A 23633-nucleotide genomic window follows, 5' to 3' on the forward strand; every position below is an offset into this window, starting at 1 on the left:
CCTGGGAGCCCAGCTCTGCCACTTGCTGTGCCTGTGACGTCAGGCAAGTTTCCGAACTTCTCCACCCCTCAGTTTTCTCATCTATAAGATAGGATTGACCCTTGTTTATCTCTCTTGTGGCATCCTGGGAATTAAATAAGTCAATATAGGTAAAGTGTTTAGACCAGTGTCTGGTGCATAGTTCAGTGTTCAAACCCATGACTATCCTTAAGTTTCTTATTTACTCTCTTAATGGACTTAGAGACATAATTCGTTTTTATGGAACATAAGAACAGGTTTCCTGTAGTCTAAAACAGCATATTTTTGTACAGAAATGGAAAAATTATGCCTCGTGTGTATTTTTAATGATTATTCCAATTATAATGGCTATAACACACTGTATATCAGACTTTAGGATAAGCCCTTCATGTAGACTATATTGCTTTAGTTAACGCTCATAACCAATTTCACGATAACTGGAATATGTACATTTTAATTAAGGCTCAGAGAGGTTGAATTGTCCAAAGCCATAAAGTTGTTAAGTGGGGGAGCTGGTGTTTGAACCCCACTGTCATGCTCATGTGGACTGGGGGGAACCACAGGCTACATCACTTACGTGTACAAACAGTGTTATTCTGTGCATGGCTCTCATGTATATCACTTCTCAAATCTTTAAAGGCAAGAGAGAGCTAAGTATTAAAATTGGAGAAGTGAAACACTGTCTTCTGTTGAGACTGAGATCTTGGTTAATGGTCTCTCATGCTTCAGAAGGGAAAGTGTTTTTCCCTGGTTACATGGGGACACAGCAGACTCATTCTAAACTTGACCTGGGTTCTACACTTGGCTCCAGCTGTCTCTTCTGGGATCTCAGGCTTACAACTTCCAGGAAGAGTACAGCCTGCTGATGACATTTTTATTCTCCTTGCCATCAAATGAGAAAGGGTTTAACAAGTCGCTCATCTGGAAAACTCAGCTGAGTGAGCTTTTTTGTTTGTAATACTAACAGTGCAAAACAGAAAAAGGTCTGTTCAAATTAAGCAATGTGCTAACATACATTTTCTCCTACTAGATTTTGCTCAGAAGATATTTTTTTGCTTGAAACTACCCATTCTCACACTCGTTAGTCTCAGGACTCCTTTATATTATTAAAAAAATAGACTTTTTGTTTATGCTTACATTATTGTTTTATTATATCAATGTTTATCAATATTGACTAAAATCTAAATTTAAAACTGAAATTTTAAAACTATATTTATTAATTCATTTGAGATGGCAACAATAAACCTGTTATATGTTAACATAAATAACCCTTTTATGATGAGTAATCATGCATTCCTAAACAAAAAAACAAAAATTGAGTGGCCAGAGTGTTGATCTACATTTTTGCAAACCTCTTTAATGTCTTTAATGGGCGACAACTGGATTTCCATTTGTCTTCATAAATGTGTATGTTCAGTCTCTGCTGATGTCACATCATGTGGTCACTGGAAAGCTTGGCTGAACCCACATGAAAATAGAAGAGTGAAAAAGTAAAATTATATTTTATTATGGTTAGGAATATAGCTTAGAGTATAAACTTCTCTGGCAATGCTGTGTGACAATACACATAGACTATTGCCAACCAGCACCGTGATTCTTAGGTGTCTAGAATTTTTTTTTTTTCTCAATTTTTGACCAGGGACTGGTTTGAACCCACCACCTCCGGTATATGGGGCCAGCACCCTATGCCTTTGAGCTACAGGTGTTGCCCTAGGTATCTAGAGTTTTCATTGGAGTCTGTTCACAAAGATATAATTGAGTGCCTATGTAGCTGACCTTTCACATCAGCTGGGAACTGATGAGCTGATACCGTTGGTTTCCAGCCCCTCTGAAGGTAGAGTGGATTCCACATGGGCCAAGGCCCCCTCTATCAACCATATTGTTATCCTGTGCTGTGTGGCACCAAATCCCCAATAAACAAAGATACTCTTTTTTTTTTTTTTTTTTTGAGAGAGAGCCTCACTTTATTGCCCCTGGTAGAGTGCTGTGGTGTCACATCTCACAGCAGCCTCCATCTCCTGGGCTTAGGTGATTCTCTTGCCTCAGCCTCCCAAGTAGCTGGGACTACAGGCATCTGCCACAACGCCCAGCTATTTTTTTGTTGCAGTTTGGTTGAACCCACCACCCTCAGTATATGGGGCTGGCGCCCTACCCACTGAGCCATAGGCGCTGCCCAACAAAGATACTCTTATCAGGCAGGATATTCCAAGAGTCTAGAGATCATCTCCCAGCAACCAAGGCCAAGGGCCAGATTTCTCTTTGAATAAGATCTTCTTTACTATATATAGCCCTCAAATAAAGAATTGGTTAAATTAAATATAATACAACATCATTATGGAATGATGTGCAGCCCATTTCAATTGTTTAAAACTTATGCCATGGGAAAACTTGTAAAACGTAGACTTGCATGTATTTAATTTAAATTACATGTGTTTGAGAAAGATAACTTTAACCAATAAAATACTTAAATTCTTCTGTCTTAATCATGTTTTTCAATTGCCCGCATTTAGTTTCCGTGCATTTTTTCCTTTTCATTCAGGTTCTGTATTCTTTTTGAACAGAATAATCGAGGCTTTTCCTTCTTTCATATTATCTCTAGCCCCAAACCAGGCTTTGCTGGTATTTAAAGTCAAAGAATGGAAGTTTCCCTTGGAAAGGCCTCTTTGGAAAGTCAGTTATAGAGACAGTGAATTTCTCAGCACAGATTCTCTCTGATTCTCTGACTATTAAATTTATTCTTTTGTTGAACAAACCTTACAGATCGTGTGCTAAGGGTGGAGCTATACAGATAGGAGGTAACTGAGCCATAGTGGCTTCCATTGAAAGGGCTTGGAATCTGGTGACAGAAAGAAGCACGTAAAGGGTAAGTTATCACATATGACAAAGATGTGCTCTTATCCCACGGGAACCCCAAGTGCTCCAGCAAGTTCCAGCTTGGAAACTGAGAAAATTAACAGTTTAACAAAATTAACAGAAAATTGATCCCTCTAGATGAAACCATAGAAAGGGTGGGGGGTGTTTACAGGACATGCTCCTTCCTCCGTGGGTCCTCTACCTTCCAGGCCACAAGCAGACTTTGGGATGTGCTATTTGGATGGGGCCTCAGACATCAGCTACCTTATGGACCCAGAATCCCAATTATTTTTCTTTTCTTCTCTTTATTCTAGAATTTTACATTTGCTTCGCTTCAACCTTCAGACTCAAAAGGCACACCTTGAATAGGATTAGTATTCAAGAGGAAGGAACGGGGACCAGCTGTCGAAAGGAAGCAACCCAAGTGACTCCAAAGTTTCTGTACTGAGTCCTTAGTCATTTCACAGCAAAGCACCTGACGCTATGGCTGGCTTTACCATTTGTTGGAGAGCAAGATAAATAAAATGATAACACAATACAAATTATCAATTTGCTTTCCACTGAAACAACTATTAATTGAATGAAAGTATAATTTATATATATTCTTCAATGTATACTGTTATACACACAGGCAGACTCAGTGGCAAGTACCATGGTAACATCAAAACAAAGACCACAGAAATATAGAAACAAAATCAGCATATTCTACCTAGAGAAATAAGCTGTCACTCTCCCTCTCCTAATAGAAAATATGCCTCAATTCCCAAGGTTATATGATCCTAGGAACCCTAAAATTTGTCTTTGGCGCCACTTCTATTGACAGCCTCATGTCATATGTAACATCTAAGTCAGCTATTTTTGGTATAATGTGAGGTTATTTTCTCAAGCACTTGTTAAGTCCATATTGTAACTAAGTTAAAATTCATGCTCCAATTCTACTGCTACATTCAAAGCCCAGGAGTGTGGGAGAAATCTATCTGCAAGCCAGGCAGTGAACACACACACACACACACACACATACACACACACACACAGAGGTCCAAATACCAACCACCCACGAAGAAGGAAATGAATCTCATTTTGACTTGTCCGAAAAGGCTTGGCAAACAGTAGAGAGAATTGAGGTGGAAAAATATCATAAAGTTACTCAAAAGTCTTCATTTGTGTGTTACAGAGAAACACAGGGAGATGTGAGTGGTTCTGGATCATGGTGTATTGACAGAAAGTCCATTAAATGAATGAGTCTTATTCCTCAACTCCTCTGGCCATATTTTCCCTATCACATCCAGAACTACTTTTTTATTTCTCCAGATTTATAAATGAGTAATTCCGAAGGGAAACTTATTTTGGTTACAGTGATGCCCATTTTTCAAATCACATAAAGAGGGAAAAGTCTGTGAACAACCAATTACTTAGGTCCAGTTCACAGATTAATTGGTTAGTGTTGAGAAAATACAGGTCAGTCTTCCAGTGGTTTATTCTCTACATTTAGAACATCTGGATGATCAACTGAATCTTTTTTTAATTTAGCTTTTATTCATCACCTACTTTTCTTTGTAGGCAATTTTAGCACAATATTACAGTTCTCTAAAAATAGGTCAAGGCTGACCCTTCCTCTTCTAAACCAAAAATAATGTACATCACACACACACACAAATACACACACCCACAACACACAAGCAATTTCTGACAACCCAAACTGTGAATTACAACATGGGGTCATTTTTTTTCAAAATTGTTGAGTCATTTCTTGGCTTTACTCAGCTTGTTTAGGAAAACATGGGTCCCTTAAAGACATATATTGTGTTGTCAAGTCCCTTTCTGTCCCCTCATTTTGGGCATAAGAGGAACTCAGAATATGTTAGGTGACTATATATATATATATAAACACTGGTAGTCATGCAAACTTTGGAATGAACAATCACACACACACACACACACATACATATATATAGGAACAACTCAGAACACAACTTAGTTATTAAAAGCTTTCAACTAGCAAAGAAAAAAGGTATATTTCAAATGTATGTAATTCATATTTTAGTCTCATACCAATGAGCTAGCAGGGATCAAAGCATAAAGCACAGTTCTCACTGGCAAGGAGTGCATAATCTAGCTGGTAAAACAAGGTGAGACCCAGTGAATGATTCAAAAGGGACAAAAGACTGCCTTAATAGGGCCAAGACAGAGTAAGTGATACAAAAAGTATGCAGTGAATACCCCACTGTTAGCATCTTCGCGGCTACTCGAATACTACAAGGCTCAGAGGAGAGGGCAGGTGGGGGAGGCAGGAGTGGGCAGGATTGCCTTCATGCAGGACACAGGAGCCACCCCAACCTGGAAGGGCAGTGAGGTGTGAAGAGGTGGAAGACAGAATGGGTCGGCTTGCTGGGTCAGTGAAACAACATGGTGAGTGAGATGTTTTTCTTTTGGAACCAGACAGAGCATAAGAGATGATAAATGCCAATTTATGTGCTGACAGTGACTACATGTTCCAGATCAATAATAATGAAAAAAATAACACCTTGCAGGATAGCAGAGGTAAGGAGAGAGTGAGAAGAGACTGACCAGACAAGCTTTAGAAAGCTGTGGACTTGTGATGGGTTTGTAACCATAAGGAAATGATGGGTGATGGATGCACAGGTCCCATAAAGGCTGGGCCCTCCTCTGCCTTATTCACCTAGCTTGCCATTGCATCCCAATGCCTAGAATAGCGCCTGACACATAGTAGGCACCCAACTGATGTTTGCCAAATAAATGGGGGAATCTTAAAATTTTGTTTTTTAAGGCTCAGTGTGAGGCCAAGCAGAACCATTTCAGAGAGGGCAGAGTTAATGCTGTTTGCTTTCCTGAATGTGTTGGTCTCCAGGGTTGTCTGTAAAAAAACACAAGCCCATCTCCCCATTAGAGTAAAGGTGGAGGAACTTAAGGAATGCTCTGTCTCCTTCAGAAGCCTGTGAAGGTCAACGTCCTTTTCTAAGCTAATCTGCCCAAGCCAAGAAGCGTGAAACTTGATTGCTCATTCCAAAGTTTGCGTGACTACCAGTGTTAATAAGGTCATAAAAGTACTCAGCCTTTTACAAACAAGCCCTTTATTGATTCTTCCCGTTGCATCTTTGCACTCTGAGAATTGAGTGTGTGTGGTGGAGCTACCTGCACATAATGGCTTCGAATCTAGTCAAATCCCGTGAGATAGCTTCAGCTAAAGGCAGAGAATACGTCTTAAGATTAATAGGTTATATTCCAGATGGAGAAATTCTCCAACTAAGAAAATATGAAGTGAGTTAAAATATCATTTCATAAGATGAAAATAAAAAGGAGATATTGTTTTGTTTCTGATCCTAAAACTAAGGGATGCCTTCCACTCTCTGTCCCATTCTAGCTTGGTTGGTGTCTTTTTATCAACCTGTTAATTCTGTCCTAGCAAGAAACATCTTTCTTTAGCCACTAGAATACTGACCATGGAGTTCATGCCTGGGAGTTCAATTGCTGGGCCTTCCTACATTTTTTGCAGGATGGGCAGCTGTTTGAGGCATCTGATGCTTCCATCCTTGCTTCCCCAACCTTAACTCTCATGATCTATAAACAGACAAGAATGTCAAGACCGGTGAATAACTTCCTCAGCGCTGGAGGACACACCCTCAGGAAGTCAGGCTTCCGGCTTTGCTATTTTTTATTTAATTTTGTTTTTCAAATTAATATGAGGGTGCAAATTTTTAGGTTATATTGTTCTCACTTCAGAAGATCCCTTCACCCAGGGGGTGTGATGCCCTGGCATTGTGTACACTAGGTGAGATCCTGCCCATTGCCCTTCCTCCTCCCACCAGGCCCTCTCCTCTTCCCCTCTCCCTCCTCACCCTTCCCCCTTGCTGACTATATTTGTGTTTTATCATTCCTATGGGTGTAGCGTATAATTGTTTATATTGGTTTCATATTAGTATTGAGTATGTTGGATATATTTTTTTCCATTCTTGGAATACTTTACTAAGAAGAAAATGTTTCAACTCCATCCAGATAAACATAAAAGATATAAAGTCCCCATCTTTTCTTACAGCTGAATAGTATTCCATGGTATGCATATACCATAGATTATTAATCCATTCAGGGATTGATGGGCATTTGGGCTGCTTCCACAACTTGGCAATTACGAATTGAACTGCAGTAAACATTCTGGTGCAAATGTGTTTGTGGTAAAATGATTTTTGTTCATCTAGGTAGATAGTTAGTCATGGAATTGTGGGATCAAATGGAAGATCAACTTTTAGTTCTTTGAGAATTCTCCATACTTCTTTCCATAAAGGTTGTATTAGTTTGCAATCCCACCAGCAGTGTAGAAGTGTTCCCTTCTCTCCACATCCACGCCAGCATCTGTAGTTTTGGCACTTTGTGATGTGGGCTAATCTTACTGGAGTTAGGTGATATCTCAGATTGGTCTTGATTTGCATTTCTCTGATGATGAAAGAGGATGAACATTTTCTGTTTGTTTTTTTTAGCACGCTGGGGCTGGGTTCAAACCCACCAGCCCTGGGGCATGTGGCCAGCGCCCTACCTACTGAGCTACAGGCGCCGCCTGAAGAGGAGTATGTTTTCATGTGTTTGTTGCCCATTCATCTGTACTCTTCAGAGACATCGTCATCTATTCAAGTCTCTTGCCTATTTAGAAATGAGGTTGTTTGTTCTTTTCTTGTTGATTAATTTGAGTTCTCTGTAGATTCTAGTTATCAGGCCTTTCTCAGATTTATGACATGCAAAAATCTTCTCCCATTCCAAAGGCTGTCATTTTGCTTTAGTTGTGGTACCCTTAGCTGTGCAGAAGCTTTTTAGCTTGAGCAAATCCCAGCTATTTATTTTTGATGTTGCTGAGATGCCAGAGGGGTCTTCCTCATAAAATCTTTGCCCAGGCCAATATTTTCAAGCATTTTCCCCATAGTCTCTTTTAGAATTTTTATTCTTTAGTGTCTTAAATTTAAATCTTGTATCCAGGGAGAATCAACTTTTGTCAGTGGTGAAAGGTGTGGGTCTAGTTTCAGTCTTCTACATGTGGCTAACCAGTCCTCCCAACACCATTTATTAAATAGGGATTCTTTTCCCCAGTGCATGCTTTTCTTAGGCTTATCAACAAGCAAACGGTTATGTATCTATGAGGCTGGGTTCACCGCTAGGTTCTCTATTCTATTGCATAGATCTATGTCTCTATTTTTGTGCCAGTATCATGCTGTTTTAAGACTTTTCTTATGCCTGACTGCTTGCAGAATTTTCTCCTTTATATTACTTTGACAAAGTTAATTACAAATGTGTCTGGGAGATGCTGTGTTTGGATTGAGTCATGCTGGAGTTCTGAAACCATCTACTACCTGAATTTCTATGTCGCTTGCAATGCTTAGGAAATCCTCCACAATAATACTGGACTGGTGGTGCCCCAGCCAGCTCAGCCCAGTGGGGCTGGAGGACCTGCCGCCTCTGTCTTGGAGGTGTTGGTGGTGGCAGCCAGCAGAGGAACCAGCAGGCTGGAGCGTAGGCAAGCGGGGTGAGCTTCCCTCCCCCACTGGAGGCTCCAGTAGCCAAAGAGACATGAGCAGGGAAAGACACTGACGATTCCTCCAGGGCATCCCTGATTGGTCCATTTTCAAAACCTGCTCCCGATTCATCTGTTTTCAAGACCTGAAAGCTCATTGGACAATTGTCCCTATATAAACCCCTAAGCAGAGAGCCCAAACGCAGACCATCACAGACCTCAGAGAGAGAGCAGAAGAGCAAGAGCTGTAACACTTATATCCTGCTCTACAAGGAGGTTTGGCTCTTTGTAAGAGCTGTAACACGTATCCTGCTCTGCAAGGAGGTTTGGCTCTTTGTAAGAGCTGTGACACTTGTATAAAATCTATCTTACTGCTGATCCTGCTCTGCAAGGTTTGGCTCTTTGTGATAGACATAACACCTGTTGAATAAAACCTAATCTACTGCTGATCCTGTGGTCCGTCACTTCATTCTTCGAACCACCAAGACCAAGAGCCTGGAAATCCAGTATCAAAAATCCAGTATCAATAATGTCTTGGAGTAGAGCATCTGTGCCTTTAGGACCACCTTCGTCTCCTTCAAGAATTCCTATCATTTGGATGTTTGATCTTTTGGAATGATCCCACAACTCTCTCAGGAAATACTGTGCTTTTGTTCTCCTTTCTTCTGCCTCTTTGAATGCTTGAGATAGTTCAAAAGTCTTGTCCTCAATTTCTGAAATCCTCTCTTCTCCCTGTTCAAGTCTATTGCTGAGGGTCTCTGCTGGGTTTTGAAGCTTCTCAAATGCTTTTTTCAATTCCTTAAACTCTGCTATGTATTTCCTCATTATGTCCATATCCTTAGTTACTTTGTCTTGAATTCATTAATTTCTTGAGACAACTTTTGAACTGATTTTTTTTTAATTTCTATTTCCATCTTCTCCTCCATTCCAATCATCTTATTTGCCATTCATAGTCTGAATTCTATTTCTGACATTTCAGCAGTTTCTCTGTGGATGGTATTTTCTGCTGTATCTTCTTTGTAATCTCTTGTGGGAGTTGATCTGCTCTGGTTTTTCATGTTGCCAGAATTCTTTTGCTGGTTCCTCCCCATGAGTATTTTCAGTTTTTGAAAAAATATATATTAATTATACTTTTTTAGTTAAAATGATAGGTTGTCCCTGCATAATTGTTGAGAGTTAATCGAATTGAAGACCCTTAGGAAACACTGTACCAACCTATATGGCAGTTACAACTGGCAGGATGAGACTGGATGGGAAGGCTCCAGAAACTTGAGCTCACTACCCTTCTCCCATAAGCTGGGGCTTGGGGCTTGTGCTTATGGCTTTTCCCCTACAGCCTCACAAATGTCCCTCTCAGGGCTACAGCCAGAGACTCTGAGGGCCAGCTGACTGTCTTGACCTCAGCCTGCCCTCTACTCAATCTTAAGGAGTTGCGGCATTATGCTGGAATCTCAGCTGGGCAAAGATGCAAACCCCTGTGGCCTGCACCCCACCGGCACTAGCTGGAGGAGGGAGATCTTCAGGCAGATCTGCTGAATCTGCCCCTCACTGCTGCAATGCCACCACTGCTCAGTGTCAGAGGGTCTTTGAGAAGAGTGTGAATTTTTTGAGAAAGTACAATTTATTCAGACTCATGGTTTGTAAGTATAAATAACCATGGTTTGTAAGTAGAATGAGGCTATTTTTTACTTTGGAAGTTGGGTATAACTTAAAAGCTCTAAACAGAGCTTTAGAAATAAAACTAAAATTATGAAATCTGTTTCCTTCTGTATTTCATGCTTGGCTCAGTGCTCACAGAAAATATTTATCTTTTGTGATTAATCACCTTTTGCAATAAACATCAAATGTAAGTTTACGAGGCAGAATACATACATGTGTGAAGTGGGATCCCATCTGGGTTGAGGGATAGTCTTAAAAGATACATTGCAAGCTTTTAACAATAATTATTCCTCAGTGGGAGGTAAAAGGGGGTGCAAGGAACTGGGAAGGCAAATATAACAAGGAAAGAAATTTTACCTTCTATCTTCTGCGCATTTTAGCTTTTATAATCAAATAAAAGCTAATAATAGTAATAATAATAACAGCTAACATATATTAAGTATGTACCATGTTCCAGGAGTTCTGGTGAATGCACTATTTCATTCAGTTCTCACAACACTGTAAGCATTACTGTTTCAATTTTACAGTTGGGGAACTGAGGCTTTGGGGAGACTAAGTTACTTGCCATAAGATGCTGAGCTAAGTGTAAGAGCTATATGGAGGGATAGAGTATGGATTCTATCCTTCAGGCACTATACTGAACTTCCTCAAACGCAAAAACAAATAAAGGTAAAAATTCCTTTTGGAAAACAAAGAGTCAGTCTCACGATCTCATAGTCAGACCTCCTATGCATTTTATGCTTCTGCTTGAAGTATAAACATCAGTTCTTTTAAACGCTCAATCAAAGGTAAATTACTGTCCTACAGGGACCTCCCCCAGCAGGCACTGGCAACACCAGGATAAGGAAAAGCATATGGATTTGGTGGGGAGAAAAGAAGAGAAGCTGGAAAAAGTATGAGGCTGGTGGTTAATCTGCTTTCAAGTCAAAAAGGAAAGGCAGAGGGACAGAGGAATGAGCACAGGATGGCGATTTCCGAAACTAAAGGTGCTATGTATGCTTTGGACAAGTCCTCAGTATAAGTAGGTTTTTGTTTTGGGTATATTTTAGTTTATCTTTTTAAGAAATATTCAATTATTATGGGTACTAATGATTTTTTAACTCTTTTTAAGGTCTATTTTATGTGAACAGGAAAAAACAATTAGAAATTTCTTTTGGTTTGTAATCCTTCAGTATTACTCCCTGTGGAAGCTTTCTTTCCTCTGGGCTGTTTTTCTTTCTACTTGTCAAGGGTCATTCAACTTCTCTGTAGGATAATGAACGAGAAAAATAAACATAAATAGTGGGCCACTGTCTTCCTTAGGGCCATTCCCCTCACCTTGAAGCAGATGTTTTCTTTTTTTTTAAATTGATTCATAATTGTTACATATATTCGTGGGGTGATACTTTGATTCGTGCATACAAGGGGTAATGATCAATTCAGGGTCACTGGGATATCATTACCTCAAATATTTATCATTTCTTGTTGTCAGGAGCATTTCAAATCTTCTAGATGTTTTGTTAACTATGGTAACCCTACCCTGTCAAGCACTAGAACTTATTCCTCTGTCTTCCTGAGTGTCCGCTCTCATCCACCAGCCTTTCTTCACCCGGCTCTGGCCTTCCAGTCTCTGATAACCATCAGTCTGTTTTCTACCTCCCCGAGACCAACTTTTTTAGCTCCTACATATTCAGAATATGAAACATTCTTTTTTCTGTGCCTGGCTTATTTCACGCAGCACAATGTCCTCCAGTTCTATCTATATGGCTGCCAATGGCAGGATTTATCCTTTCATGGATGAATAACAGTACCTCATGTGTCGATACCAGGTTTTCTTTATCTGTTCATCCCTCGAGGAACGTTTAGGTTGTTTCCGTATCTCCGCCACCGTGACCAGCGCTGCAACACGCAAGAGTACAGCTGTCTGTTCTTTTGAGTATACCCAGCAATAAGACTGCTGGATTTTACAGTAGATTTGTTTCTAGAGTTTGTAGAACCTCTACACTGTTTTCCACAGTGGCTGCACCAACTTACATTCCTCCAAGTATTCTCCTTTCTCTGCACCCTCACCAGCATTTGTCATTTTTTTTTATCATAGACATTTTAATTGGAGATGAGCTCTCATTCAGGTTTTGATTTGCATTTCCCTGCTGGTTAGTGATGCTGAGCATGTTTTCATACACCTGTGGGCCAGTGATATGTCTTCTTTTGTGAAATTAAATAGCCATTTTCTTTTTCTTTCCTTTTTTTTTGAGACAGAGCCTCAAGCTGTCCTCCTGGGTAGAGTGCCGTGGCATCATGCTCACAGCAACCTCCAACTCCTGAGCTCAAGTGATTATCTTGCCTCAGCGTCCCAAGATAGCCAGGATTATAGGCACCCACCACAACACCGGCTATTTTTTGGTTGCCGCTGTCATTGTTGTTTGGCGGGCCTGGGCTGGATTCGAACCCGCCAGCTCAGGTGTATGTGGCTGGTGCCCTAGCCGCTTGAGCCACAGGCGTCGAGCCAAATAGCCATTTTCTAAGCTATCTGGATAGAAACCTCCAGCAGGAATGTTTTGCTTAATTAGGTCCACAGCACATTGACCTTCACACTCTCGATATTTGGGTTTATTTTTCCTCTTTGAAAAGGAGGGGAATGAACACCTATAGTATTACAAGCACCAGAGGTGCTGCTTTACTCACATGGCCATTCGAGTCCCCCAAAGACCCTGCTACATAATTTTCATCTTTCCCATTTTACAAATAAAAAGCCCTAAGATAGCCTGTCCAAGGCTGTCAGTAACAGAATTGTGGCTTGAACGCTGTCCTCCCTGAAGACTGTGCCTTTCCCCTAAGTCTCTGCCTTGCAATAGTAACAATGTTGTCTAGAATCCACGCTTTATCATACATGTCAGTAATAGTCACCATCCTTGGATGTTATCCAGACCAGGCAGTGTACTAAGAACTTTCAGGCTTCTCTTACGTACTCCCAGCAAGTGCTTTGCACATGGAGTAGCCAAGATTTGGTAACATAACCAAGTTAATATGCTTAGTATAATAAGCGTTGAAGCTAGGCCTCAAAACTATTTCTTTTTTAACCATTATATGACATTGCCCAGAATACTGCCATGCAACATTAATCATTCCTCTGCTCAAGATAACTTTGATGGTTGAGGCTCACAGAAGTAGTGACCACAGAAAGCAAAACCGAAGACGTCCCCGCCCATCCCTCTCCCCTCCCACAGGAGGGAGACTTCAGAGCCCACCCTCCCCTCCAGCCTCCATCTCTAACATTCCCTTTCTGGAATCTCTCCATCAGCGGTTCCCAAACACCGGCATGTGTCAGGGTCACCTGAAGGGCTTGCCGAAACACAGGTCCCTGGGGCCCACTCCAGAGTGTCTGATTCAGAAGAACTGGCATTTCTAGCAAGTTCTAGGTGACACTGCTGCTTCTGCTGTTTGGAGGCTACGCTTCAAGACTCTTTCTCTAGTCTAAGCAAAAGCAGGTCATGAGCAACTCACACTGCTGCAGACTTTAAGAGGGAAAGAACTGTCGACGGAAGTTCTAGAAGCAATTCCACAAATGGAACTTCTTCTTTTCTTTTTTTTTTTTTTAATTAGCTGTGGGGAGGGACAGGGCTGAACATTTACCACAAACAGGTGAAATAAAGGACAGATGGGGTTGGTTCTCCTGCCAGGCTACCTCAGGAAAACAGAGTCACATTATCACCGGCACCAGGCGAAGTTTTCATGCAGCAAGGAGTTATCCTTGGCAGTGCCCAGCTGTGTGTAGTCATGGAATTCACAGCTGCCTTGCCCATGTCCTGTTGAGGGATAGGGCTGAGATCTAAGCACCAGGAAACCTTATCCACAAAAGCAGTGTGTCCCTTGGCAGCACATCACACCGAGGGCCTCCTCTGCGCTGGTTTCAAGCATCGGTCAGAATTCCAAAGGGGTGTTGCCTCTGTTAGGTTGGCATCAGGTCTCTCTGTGTTGGCAATGCTTTATCCACAACTCCTACCCAGCCAGATAAGGTCTCGCCAGACCCACTTGGGCTGTTCTCTTTGGTGATAAATTTCTTCTCTCCCAGGGTATGACCTATGAAAAGACCCAGAATTATAGAAAAGCAGGGGTAGAAGGGACCTTTGATCTTATCTACAGGGCACACATTCATGGTTCTACAGATGGGATAATGAAATGCAGAGAGACAGCAGGGATAAGCTGGCGTCAGGGCCTCCCAAGGAGTCCCTGTCCTAGAAAGAAGCCTCCACGCTACCCCCAAGAGCCAAGCTGGGGAATGTAGTGAGGCGCGTTGGGTTGGGATCCAGCCAGGAGAAGCATGGACGCCTTGTGGGACAAGAGTGGGAAGCAGGGAACTCCGGGGCTCCGCCCCATCTCTCCCGCTCTTAGTTCTTTTCCCCATCTCTAGGACCCCAACCCTTGCCCAGGTTACCAGGAGAACGTGATGTAAAGTATCTAGAAAAATTACCCCATGGTTTGGAGTCAGGAATGTTATGCTTTTAAAAGAAAGCTTTGGGGTCCAATTTTTATCCTAAAGGAATGCATGTCGATTAATAAAACATGAGTTGAAGTCAGGCAGGGATCACCTTTGAACAAGGTGAGCTCGCTAAGCCCAGCCTGGGCCGCAGGGTGAGGACTGAGGAGTTAACTGCAAAGCAGCCCTGATCTTCCCGGGCCAGACCTTGAGGATCTGCTAAATCCCTGATGGGCAGGCAAGATGCCAGCGGCTCTGTTATGTTTGTTCATTTGGTTTTGTTCCCTCCACCCTAAGACCTTGAGTATGAAATGAAATCTGTAAAGAGTCTGGGTAATTCATCTACAAAAGTGGGGCTCCAGTATGATGAAACTATATAAAAGTTTCCAAACTATTTCTTCCCCAAATAAGAGACGAGTTCAAAAAGCACAGAAGCCTCTCAATCTATTTGGTACCACATACTACAATTAACTCTGGAGAGACGTGGCGGCTCACACCTGTCTTCCCAGCTACGCAGGAGGCTGAGGCAGCCCAGGAGTTTGAGGTTTGCAGTGAGCTATAATCGCACTGCTGCATTCCAGCTGGCGTGACACAGCAAGACCCTGTCTCAATCAATCAATCAATCAATCAATCAAATTAACTCTGTATTTGGCCAACGTGCCCAAGATATATTTCGTACATACAGACAAAATATAAAGAAAACACTGTTTTTCTGGCAGGGAAAAATCCTGTGCCACCCGTAGCTAATTCCTTCTTTGATTAGCAAAGCAGCCTTCACTGTTCAGCAGCACACTTGGGCATAAACCCAGGAAACAGAGCCATTGTTTGCCATCCGGAAACCCAGCTATTATGTTGTTAGCTCCCTAATCTCTTTTATTATACAAAACATAGCAGCAACAATGCAAACTGTTCCTGATTAGAGTAGTGGGATTAAAATGCTTTTCATACCCTCAAATTCTACAATGAGTCTCCTAGGTGTATTTAAGCTTTGAGCAAGTTGTCTGAGATTTCTTTTTTGGTCGGAGCCTGCCCCCTTAAGTCTGGTAAGGGTAAGTACAGTCCAGCCCTGCTGCCTTCTTGTGAAAGGCAAGTTGTCTTCCTACAGAATACTTGAAAGGAAATGGAGGTGAGACTTTTACAAACATATATGCCAGTCTGCAAATGTTCTGCGTGCTACAGCGTGACCACCTCTCAGCCTCTGCATTTGTTCTGGAAGCATCAGGGAAATGGAGAAAATTTATCTTTCTACAATAGCTATTTATTAATCTAAAAAAGTTTATTCAATACAGTGTTATGCAAAATCTAGACATCCTGATTCTATGTTTACAATGTGAAGTTTTCCAATAGTGGAATTTCTTAGTCCGAGTGCCTATGATATTAATATTAATATATCCATGACCTTCACATTTCAAACTCACATAGTCAGGTCAGAGGTGTCATCTCGCTTGACTCTGCAGTATTTAGCCAGTTGCTAGCTTTGAAATCCTTCCTGAAATGCCTCCCTTAGCTTCTGGGACACCGGATTCTCCTGGTTTCCCTCCCAGCCAGCCTCCCTTTGCTGGCTGCTCCTTCTTGTTCTCCTTTACTGGGACTCCCCACCCCAAGGACCTCCTCACTTCTCCACCAGCACCTGCTAAGTGATCTCGTCTGGTCTCATGGCTTAAAGTTCCATCTTTATGTTGATGCCCCTAAAAGTGTACCTTCAGCCCAGATCCTCCTCTGAGCAATAGATGAGCATATCCAGTGGCCCATTAGACAACTCAAATTCAATGTCTCATGAGCGTCTCAAAGATCCAAAGCAGCTGACCAGTGCCACATAATCATGGAAAGCACCAGGGCCCCTGCATTCAAGCGAGTCAATCAAAGTGACTTCTAATTTTAGGGTGACTTATACTATATTCACACACACACGTGGTATTTATTTATATTGAACCAAAATTACTTGGATATGGCTTTGAGTCAAATAACTGTAATCCCTGCTTCTAGAGACAGTTTTAATTAATTTAGATGATTCTTTTAATATTTTTTCCACATTTCTGAATGCATGACTAATTCCTGGTTTCTTGATTTCCAAAACCAAAGAATTTGATTTCCAAAGTCAAAGAATGGTTTATTGATTTCTAAAATCAAAGAATGGTTTATTCTTTGGTTTAGAATTGATTTCTAAAATCAGTTAATGGTTATTGATTTCTAAAATCAAAGAATGGTTTATTCTTAGTTTAGAAGTGATTTCTAAAATCAAGAATGGTTCTTTGATTTCTGATTTCCAAAACCAAAGAATTTGATTTCCAAAATCAAAGAATGGTTTATTGATTTCTAAAATCAAAGAATGAAGATATAGATCTCTTTTGCCCACTCCCATACATTTCCTATTATCTGCCACCTCAATATAGTTATATTTTTATTATTTTGGTTATATCAATATCATTTCACATTATTGGAACTTGGTAAATTCTATTTATAGCTGAGCTAGATAGGATGTTTGATTGAGTTTTTTTTCCTCCATAGTTTTTGCAGCTATTAGATGTAATACTTTTTTTTAGTTGATTTGGTTTCTATGTTCTAATAAAAAAGTCATCTCCGTCATTTTCCTCCTCTTAAGCAACCTCCCCTGATGGTCCAGCCCAGGCCCATCCCACAGCTGCTGTCTGGGCAGCTCTCTTTATCCCTGCCCTGAAGTTTCTAGTTCCTCTGCTTTCTCTTCAATTGCATTTTTTGTTTTGGGGTGCGTCTCACCTGTGCTGAGTGATGTAGCATATATCTAACCTCAAAAATATTTTTCAGCATTGTAGGGAATTTCCAAGGCTTTTGTGGAACTACAGAAATAGACTAGAAACAAAAAATCCTACAGAGCCCCGATTCTCCTTTACTGCCTTCACAGTCTTTGGCAAGTGACTTCACCTCTCCGAGACCCCGTGTCCTTCACCCTGCACATGTCTGCCTGGACACTGCACTTTGCAGGGTTGGGGACCAGGCGAAAGAGCCTTATAAACTGAAAAATACTGCACTACACATCACAGCATGCTATTATACATACTTCCTGATAAATGGCTGTGAAGCTCTCCAAAATGGAAATTTTCCTATTATTTCTGATTAAGTTTTACAGATTAAGTGACTGAATCTAAAAAAGCAAAAACAAACATGAAATCCTACTAGAAAATTTGGAAAAGGAATAATTTTTCTCTAGCAAAACTGCACCAATGACCTTTGACAACAAAGAGATTGCTCATTGACTCATCTAAAGCTATTTTATAAAGTTTTTGTATTCCAATATAGATGATATGAAATGCCACATGAATCATGCTATTTTAGGAAAAAGGGAACCACATTTTGTGGTCATGACAAGATGGTACACCTGACACTGTTCCCAACAAAACCGACTCTTCTGCATTTACAGAGCAATTTATTTGAATCAAACCACATGGAAATAAATTTTCTTTTCATTTAATTGAAGATGAAGGAGGCAGAGAGAAAGCCATGGAGATCTCCTTTGTTTTATTCCCAGACTCCTAAATCAGAAAATCACATCTAATACTGACATATAATTTCTCCACTGACATTTAGATCTAAATGTCAAGTTGTTTCAGATATTTTTTCCCTTGATTTTATGGTTCCTTGTCTTATTCAGTTGATGAAAACTGAGTTAGCATGACATCCTTGGAGGAGGGTCCCGTACGAGAAAGCACATAATTGCCTGAGGGGGGAAGAGAGAATAAGAATTATCTCTGCTACTTTATGATCAAAAATTTCAACCTGTGAAATTTCTTACAATGGGGAACAGTTATGGGCAGATGTTAGGCAAGGAAGAAGAATGCAGGTGGTGGAGAGGCAGAGTGCTCCACTCACACCCAGAAGCCTGTGTGGTCAGGCACCTCCCACCGGAGAAGAGAAGTGCCCTGTTTTTCAGATCATGCTGGGGAAATCAGATAAAGTAGATTTGAGATCACAGTATGTTATTGCTGGAAGGAGCCTTCGCAATCTCTTAGTTTTTCTGATTCTTAATGATGAGGAACAAAGGCTCCCAAAGTTAGAGAGACTTATAAGAAGCACTCAGACTGGTTGGTGGCAATGATAACAGGACCCAAGGGTTCTGGATGAACATGTTCTTGAGGCACTTGAACTTGATCTTGAATTCAAATAATTTTGAAAGGGTTCTAAAATGAGTTGCCCAGGTCCCTACTGAAATGGTAATATTTAACACAACTGAATGTGAGATGGGACTTGAGCTCCTAAGTTGGCTTCAATTTAATTTGTAAGGCAATGTCTCCTTCTCTACACCAATGTCTCCTTCTCTACTCCTTCAAGAATACTGTGACTATTTGCAATGTTTAATGCTAGTCAATTCATCTATGAAAATCATAGTCTTTAGTAACTGCCAATATTTGCATAGGGCCAACATGTGTCATAGGCAGAGGAGACTGAGCTTTTCCCCCAGCGGCAGGTGTGGCTCCCTCCTCCCTGTGGGTCTTCAGGGGAGGGTATGTGCAGCACTGGGACATAAACATGTGGCCCCAAGCCTGCTGCTCAGTGGCCGGCATAGAGCGGTGATTCTCCAGCAAGGACAAAATTGGTGTTAAAGTGACCACACATCTTAACCCCTGGCTTCAATAATTAATGTTACTGATTTATATAATATCTAATTGAGGACATGGGGATAATTTGTGGTGAAATTACATAATGACACCCTCTGGTCTCCATGAGCATCAAATCCCTGTCATTGTTCTATCAACCCTGAGCACAACCCAGTTAAACTCTTACACACATGGCCATAGATAACACTCACACTTCCTACATGAATTTCTAAAATGCTGCCATTAAATTTTCCTCACACAATGTATTTATATTCTCTCTTCACACCTTTTATAACCTTTAGTTTTATTGTAACTCACCTTTGTTTTGCAGCAGGTTGGAAGGCTTTGAGAATTTGGGCTTGGGAGATAAATCTGAGTTTTGCTGCACAAAAGAAAAACAAGTTATTTGAACATTAATCGTATCTTTTATTGTGTTACTATTATTGGTATAATACTATTCTTTCAGTCTGCATTTTCTGACTTCTTGGTGTTATTAATGACCCTTTATTCCATCTACATAGTGTGATATTCCCTTTTCAAGGACAAAGACTCATGGCTTCCTGGTGGAGAGCGGGATGTGAGGCAGCAGGGACCCCATAGCCTGGGGAACATTCAGGGACTGAACCCCCAACTGCTGCTTATCCTTTTCCAAAATAACCATATACCTTTCTTCATGCTCCCTGCCAGAAGTCACATAGCTCTTTCTTTGTCTAGTTAATTTTTAAGAACTATGCAGAAATCCTTGGAATCTTTCCCTTCTTACTTCTTATCGTATGTTAACGAAGTTGAGTAGAAATCATTAACAAGATGATTTTTCTGTATTCAAGTCCAAAAACATGTCTTTTTTGGCCTTCCCCTTATTGTCTATGCTACTTCCCTGTAGAGAACCCTGTCGAGATCCTATAAAATAAAGCTGATTTTGTGCTTTGGGCTGGCTGCTCCATCAGCTCAGTCAGACCTCCCGATCCCATCTCTCGTCTCTGTGTCTTCTCTTGTGCTTTATTTTTCTCCGTCCCCACCAATTCCACTCTGGTTTGCTCCTCCTCCCCACGCTGGCTCACAACACTTCCTCACTCTTTCTTCTGCTTTAATCTATTTTAAATAGATTTCCAAGTGAACTTTGTGTTCCTGAGTATTTTTACATCTTATGACAACAAACTAGAAAATGGTCATAAAGAAGATATCCCTCTTCATGTTCATGCTTAAATTTTCAGGGTTTTGTCACTAAAAGAGACACCCATGAAGGAAAAAGAATAGTCCTGCTAAAATCGGTCTCCAGTAAATCTCTGACTTATACTTGCCCCTTTTAGCATGCATATCTCTCTGGGAATAATCCTTTGGTCACTGGAGCAGAGGCTATATAGAGTTCAAAAATTTAACAACTGAATTATCAAATTGAAATAAAATATTTAAAACAAAGAGCATATACTTATTGGGAAACATACATGTGTTCAGATACAGTATTTCCTTTTCTGCTCATTAATTTATCTTGCATTTATTCATTAACTTCACATCTCATATTAAGTGCCTTTGTGAACCAGACACTGGAAATATCAGAAGAAATAAGTTCCATTTCTGCTCTAGTCTGTGTTGGGAGGGAGCCAAACCCAGATGGGAGAAACAGGTTCTTGTTGTGTGGTACCCAGAGCCCATGTTTCACTCAGTGGCTACCCCACACTGAGTTTGGAAAAATGAAAAGTTACAGAGATAGGAATAAAAAGGCTTTTCAATTTAAAAGCCAACGAATTTATTTTCTGGAATTCAAGACTCAACAAACACATAATGTGATAACCTTAAAATAAAATCCTAAAGTCAGAGCATTGCATTTAAAAACTGTATCCTGCCCATTTGGAGAGAGGAATCTCGGAGTGCAACACCCTCAGGAACTCTATGTGGTCCGGGAAGGTGTATGGGTCTAAGCAGTTTGCCAGTAATAAGCCCTGAGTCATTGGAACTGAGACATGGCTCTATAAAACTCTGTAAATCTGTTCTGCGGATGTTGCAGAAGCCACCTGAGTCTGCCTCTTGGGAAAGAGTTATAGAGAACATGGCTAGGGATGAATGAGACTTAAGAAAGGGTCCTGAGTCCACAGCTTGAAGAAGACTTGGGGTCCCCACAGTGTTCTGATGACTTGAGGGTGTCTTTGCTGAGACTAGTGCTAGATTCCTGTCTCATGCATCCCCTGCAGCTCACCATGTGTTCTCACTGCTCTTTTTACCTCCCCTTTGCCATCTCTCAGTGGATAGCCTAGCCTCCTCCTAAAAAGGGGGTGATATTAAGGTCTGATCTCTCAACATCATGACCCCCATCTGCATATATTACTATATTACTTCTTCTGCTTCAGTCTGGTACTTTCTGTGTTGAGGGAGGGCAGGAGGAAGAGAGAGAGAGAGAGAGAGGGAAGCTAATCCTGCCGCCTTCAGTCCAACATCTCAACCTGTCTTTCCAGGAACCCTTTTCTGTCCCTTGTGCTCCTTCTCTCACTTGTTTTCAGACTCTCCTTGCCGGCCCATCCCTCCCTGCACATGAACTTGTCACCTCCTGGCAACTTCAACTCCAGCCTATAACTACTGGTCCTGGGTCTGCATCTGGTTACCGCCCTTGCTCTCTTTTCACACACAAATGAGATTCTTGACACTGAACATTCTCTCTCTCCCCCACACCCCTCCTTCCACCACCTCCTTCTTGTCATCTATAATCTAGGCTCCTACTATTTCATTCAAACTCTCTCAGAAAATTATAAATACTCCTATTTTCCTCTGCAATATATATATTTATTTTAAAGCAAAGAAGCTACCTGGCCAGACAACAAAATCTCATTTTTATCACCCACCTTGGCAACAAAACTGGGGAGAGGGTACAAGTCCAGAAGCAGCAAAGCCCTCACTGACCCCCCGCTGCCTTCTGGGGAGTGCCAGCACTTTGAGGCACTGTTTCAGGGAGAAACACCGTCAGGCATTTCTGCTTTTGCTTTGATTTTATTTTGGGGTGTTTTTCTCTCTTTTGTTTTCAAATAAGAAAAGTTCTGATTTCCTGCTTTGCAGGGAGGGGAGTGTCCTGTCTCTTTCTATTCACTCCGGGCTTTTCTTTGATGTAGCCACACGTGATGTGCTGTAACCCCTGCTTTGCTTAGGAGTAGGCAGTGACTCCACCAGCTTCACAAGTGCTGGTTCAAGAGACTTTTAGTTCTTCAGGATATAAAATGCAATTCTGAGAATGTTCAAGCTTCTTGCTTTGTGTAATTAGTCCAACACTTAATTTTTATAGCTGATGAAAAGGAAATTGAAAGAGACTAAGTGACTTTTTTAAGATCACACAGTAAATGACTCATGGAATCAGAAATACAAAGCAGGTCTGCGGGCTCATGGGTGCCCCAATTCACAGCAGAGCCCTCTACTATGAAATGCAGACCAAGGAAGATTCTTCAACGCCAGAGGATAGTGTCCTCATTGATTTTTATTTCACAAGATTATATCATAACCTAAATGCCAATATAGGTTCACGCCCAGCTAAGTCAGTTGATTTTTATCCAACAGAGAAATCTCTGCTTTAGAATCCTTTCTGAAAGGTCCTCAGTGCCTCCCAGAAAGGATTAACACAGAAAATACAAACTGTGCGTGCATGTACTGTCCTCATAGGGATTGTCCTTTTGTGGCAAGGAATGAAAGAGGCATCCTCCATTTTCACATAAACTAGTCAGTTTGTAGACTCTAGAGCTCAAATTGCTATGGACAGAATTAGGGATACGCTCCTAAGAGAGAACATTCAGAGACAGCACTTTGTATCATAGAAGTTGATCAAACTTACATAGGAGACATCAATCAAGATCCTCCCACCTTTATTTTTCTAAAGAAGGAAAAACAGTCCTCAGAAGGTCCAGAAAGTTGGCTGCAGAAAGGCACCTTGCTAATGCTAGACCTTGGCAAGCAAGTCAGACTAACACCAGTGATGTCGTTCAGAGGCGTTTCCCCAGCAGGCACGCACGGACCTCTGTGCTTGAGCATCCCGATGAGTTCCCAGGCTTCACCTTCATTCCCTCACTCACTGACTCTTTACTGAGCCATGGCCGTGCGCCAGGCCTCATGCCAGATACTGGGAATGTAATGATGGCAGAAACTCAGGGGTTTGCACAGGAGGGGGCCTGCTCCGAGACCCTCTAAAGAGAGAAATGCAAAACTGGAACTTCGTGCATCCGACTCACGGCAGTAGGAGATTAGGAGATAATAATTACCTTTGCTGTTTGCTTCCAAGAATTTAAGGGAGACAATTTATTGAACAGAAGTTGTCGCAGCTATAAGGGCAACAAAGAAAAATTGAGGAGATACAGATAGGCATAGGTAAACAAATCAAGAACAAAGCTGCAGGTTGAAACTTATTTAATAGTATTTTTTCTAGAAGCACTCAAACCATGCATGACTGGGTATATCTGACAGAAAGACTATGTTCTTCGCCTCTTTACCTACAAACAAAACTAGAATTAAACACAGAATAGCAGTATCAAAAGCAGCAATAATTCAGATCCTACACATTAGCAGTTGGCTATAATTGCTAAGTTGAAGT

General features: G+C 41.2%; 1 protein-coding gene across 2 annotated transcripts in view; it reads right to left on the bottom strand.

Annotated features, from left to right (window-relative positions):
- Nucleotides 1-17973: 17973 nt before the first annotated feature.
- The window catches only part of ADGRF1 (adhesion G protein-coupled receptor F1), a 26134-nt gene continuing 20474 nt past the window's right edge, over nt 17974-23633 (bottom strand). For both annotated transcript variants that reach the window (XM_023512880.1, XM_012804716.1), the window contains 3 exons: nt 23305-23364; nt 19391-19454; nt 17974-18195 (listed from right to left, as the gene is read on the bottom strand). In XM_023512880.1, the coding sequence (XP_023368648.1) occupies nt 18122-18195; nt 19391-19454; nt 23305-23364 (198 nt within the window). In that variant the 3' untranslated portion in view covers nt 17974-18121. The remainder of the gene's footprint in view (nt 18196-19390; nt 19455-23304; nt 23365-23633) is intronic.

This window comes from Otolemur garnettii, unplaced genomic scaffold (genome assembly GCF_000181295.1).
Source record: "Otolemur garnettii isolate 467f Iridium unplaced genomic scaffold, OtoGar3 scaffold00031, whole genome shotgun sequence".
NCBI lineage: Eukaryota > Metazoa > Chordata > Mammalia > Primates > Galagidae > Otolemur > Otolemur garnettii.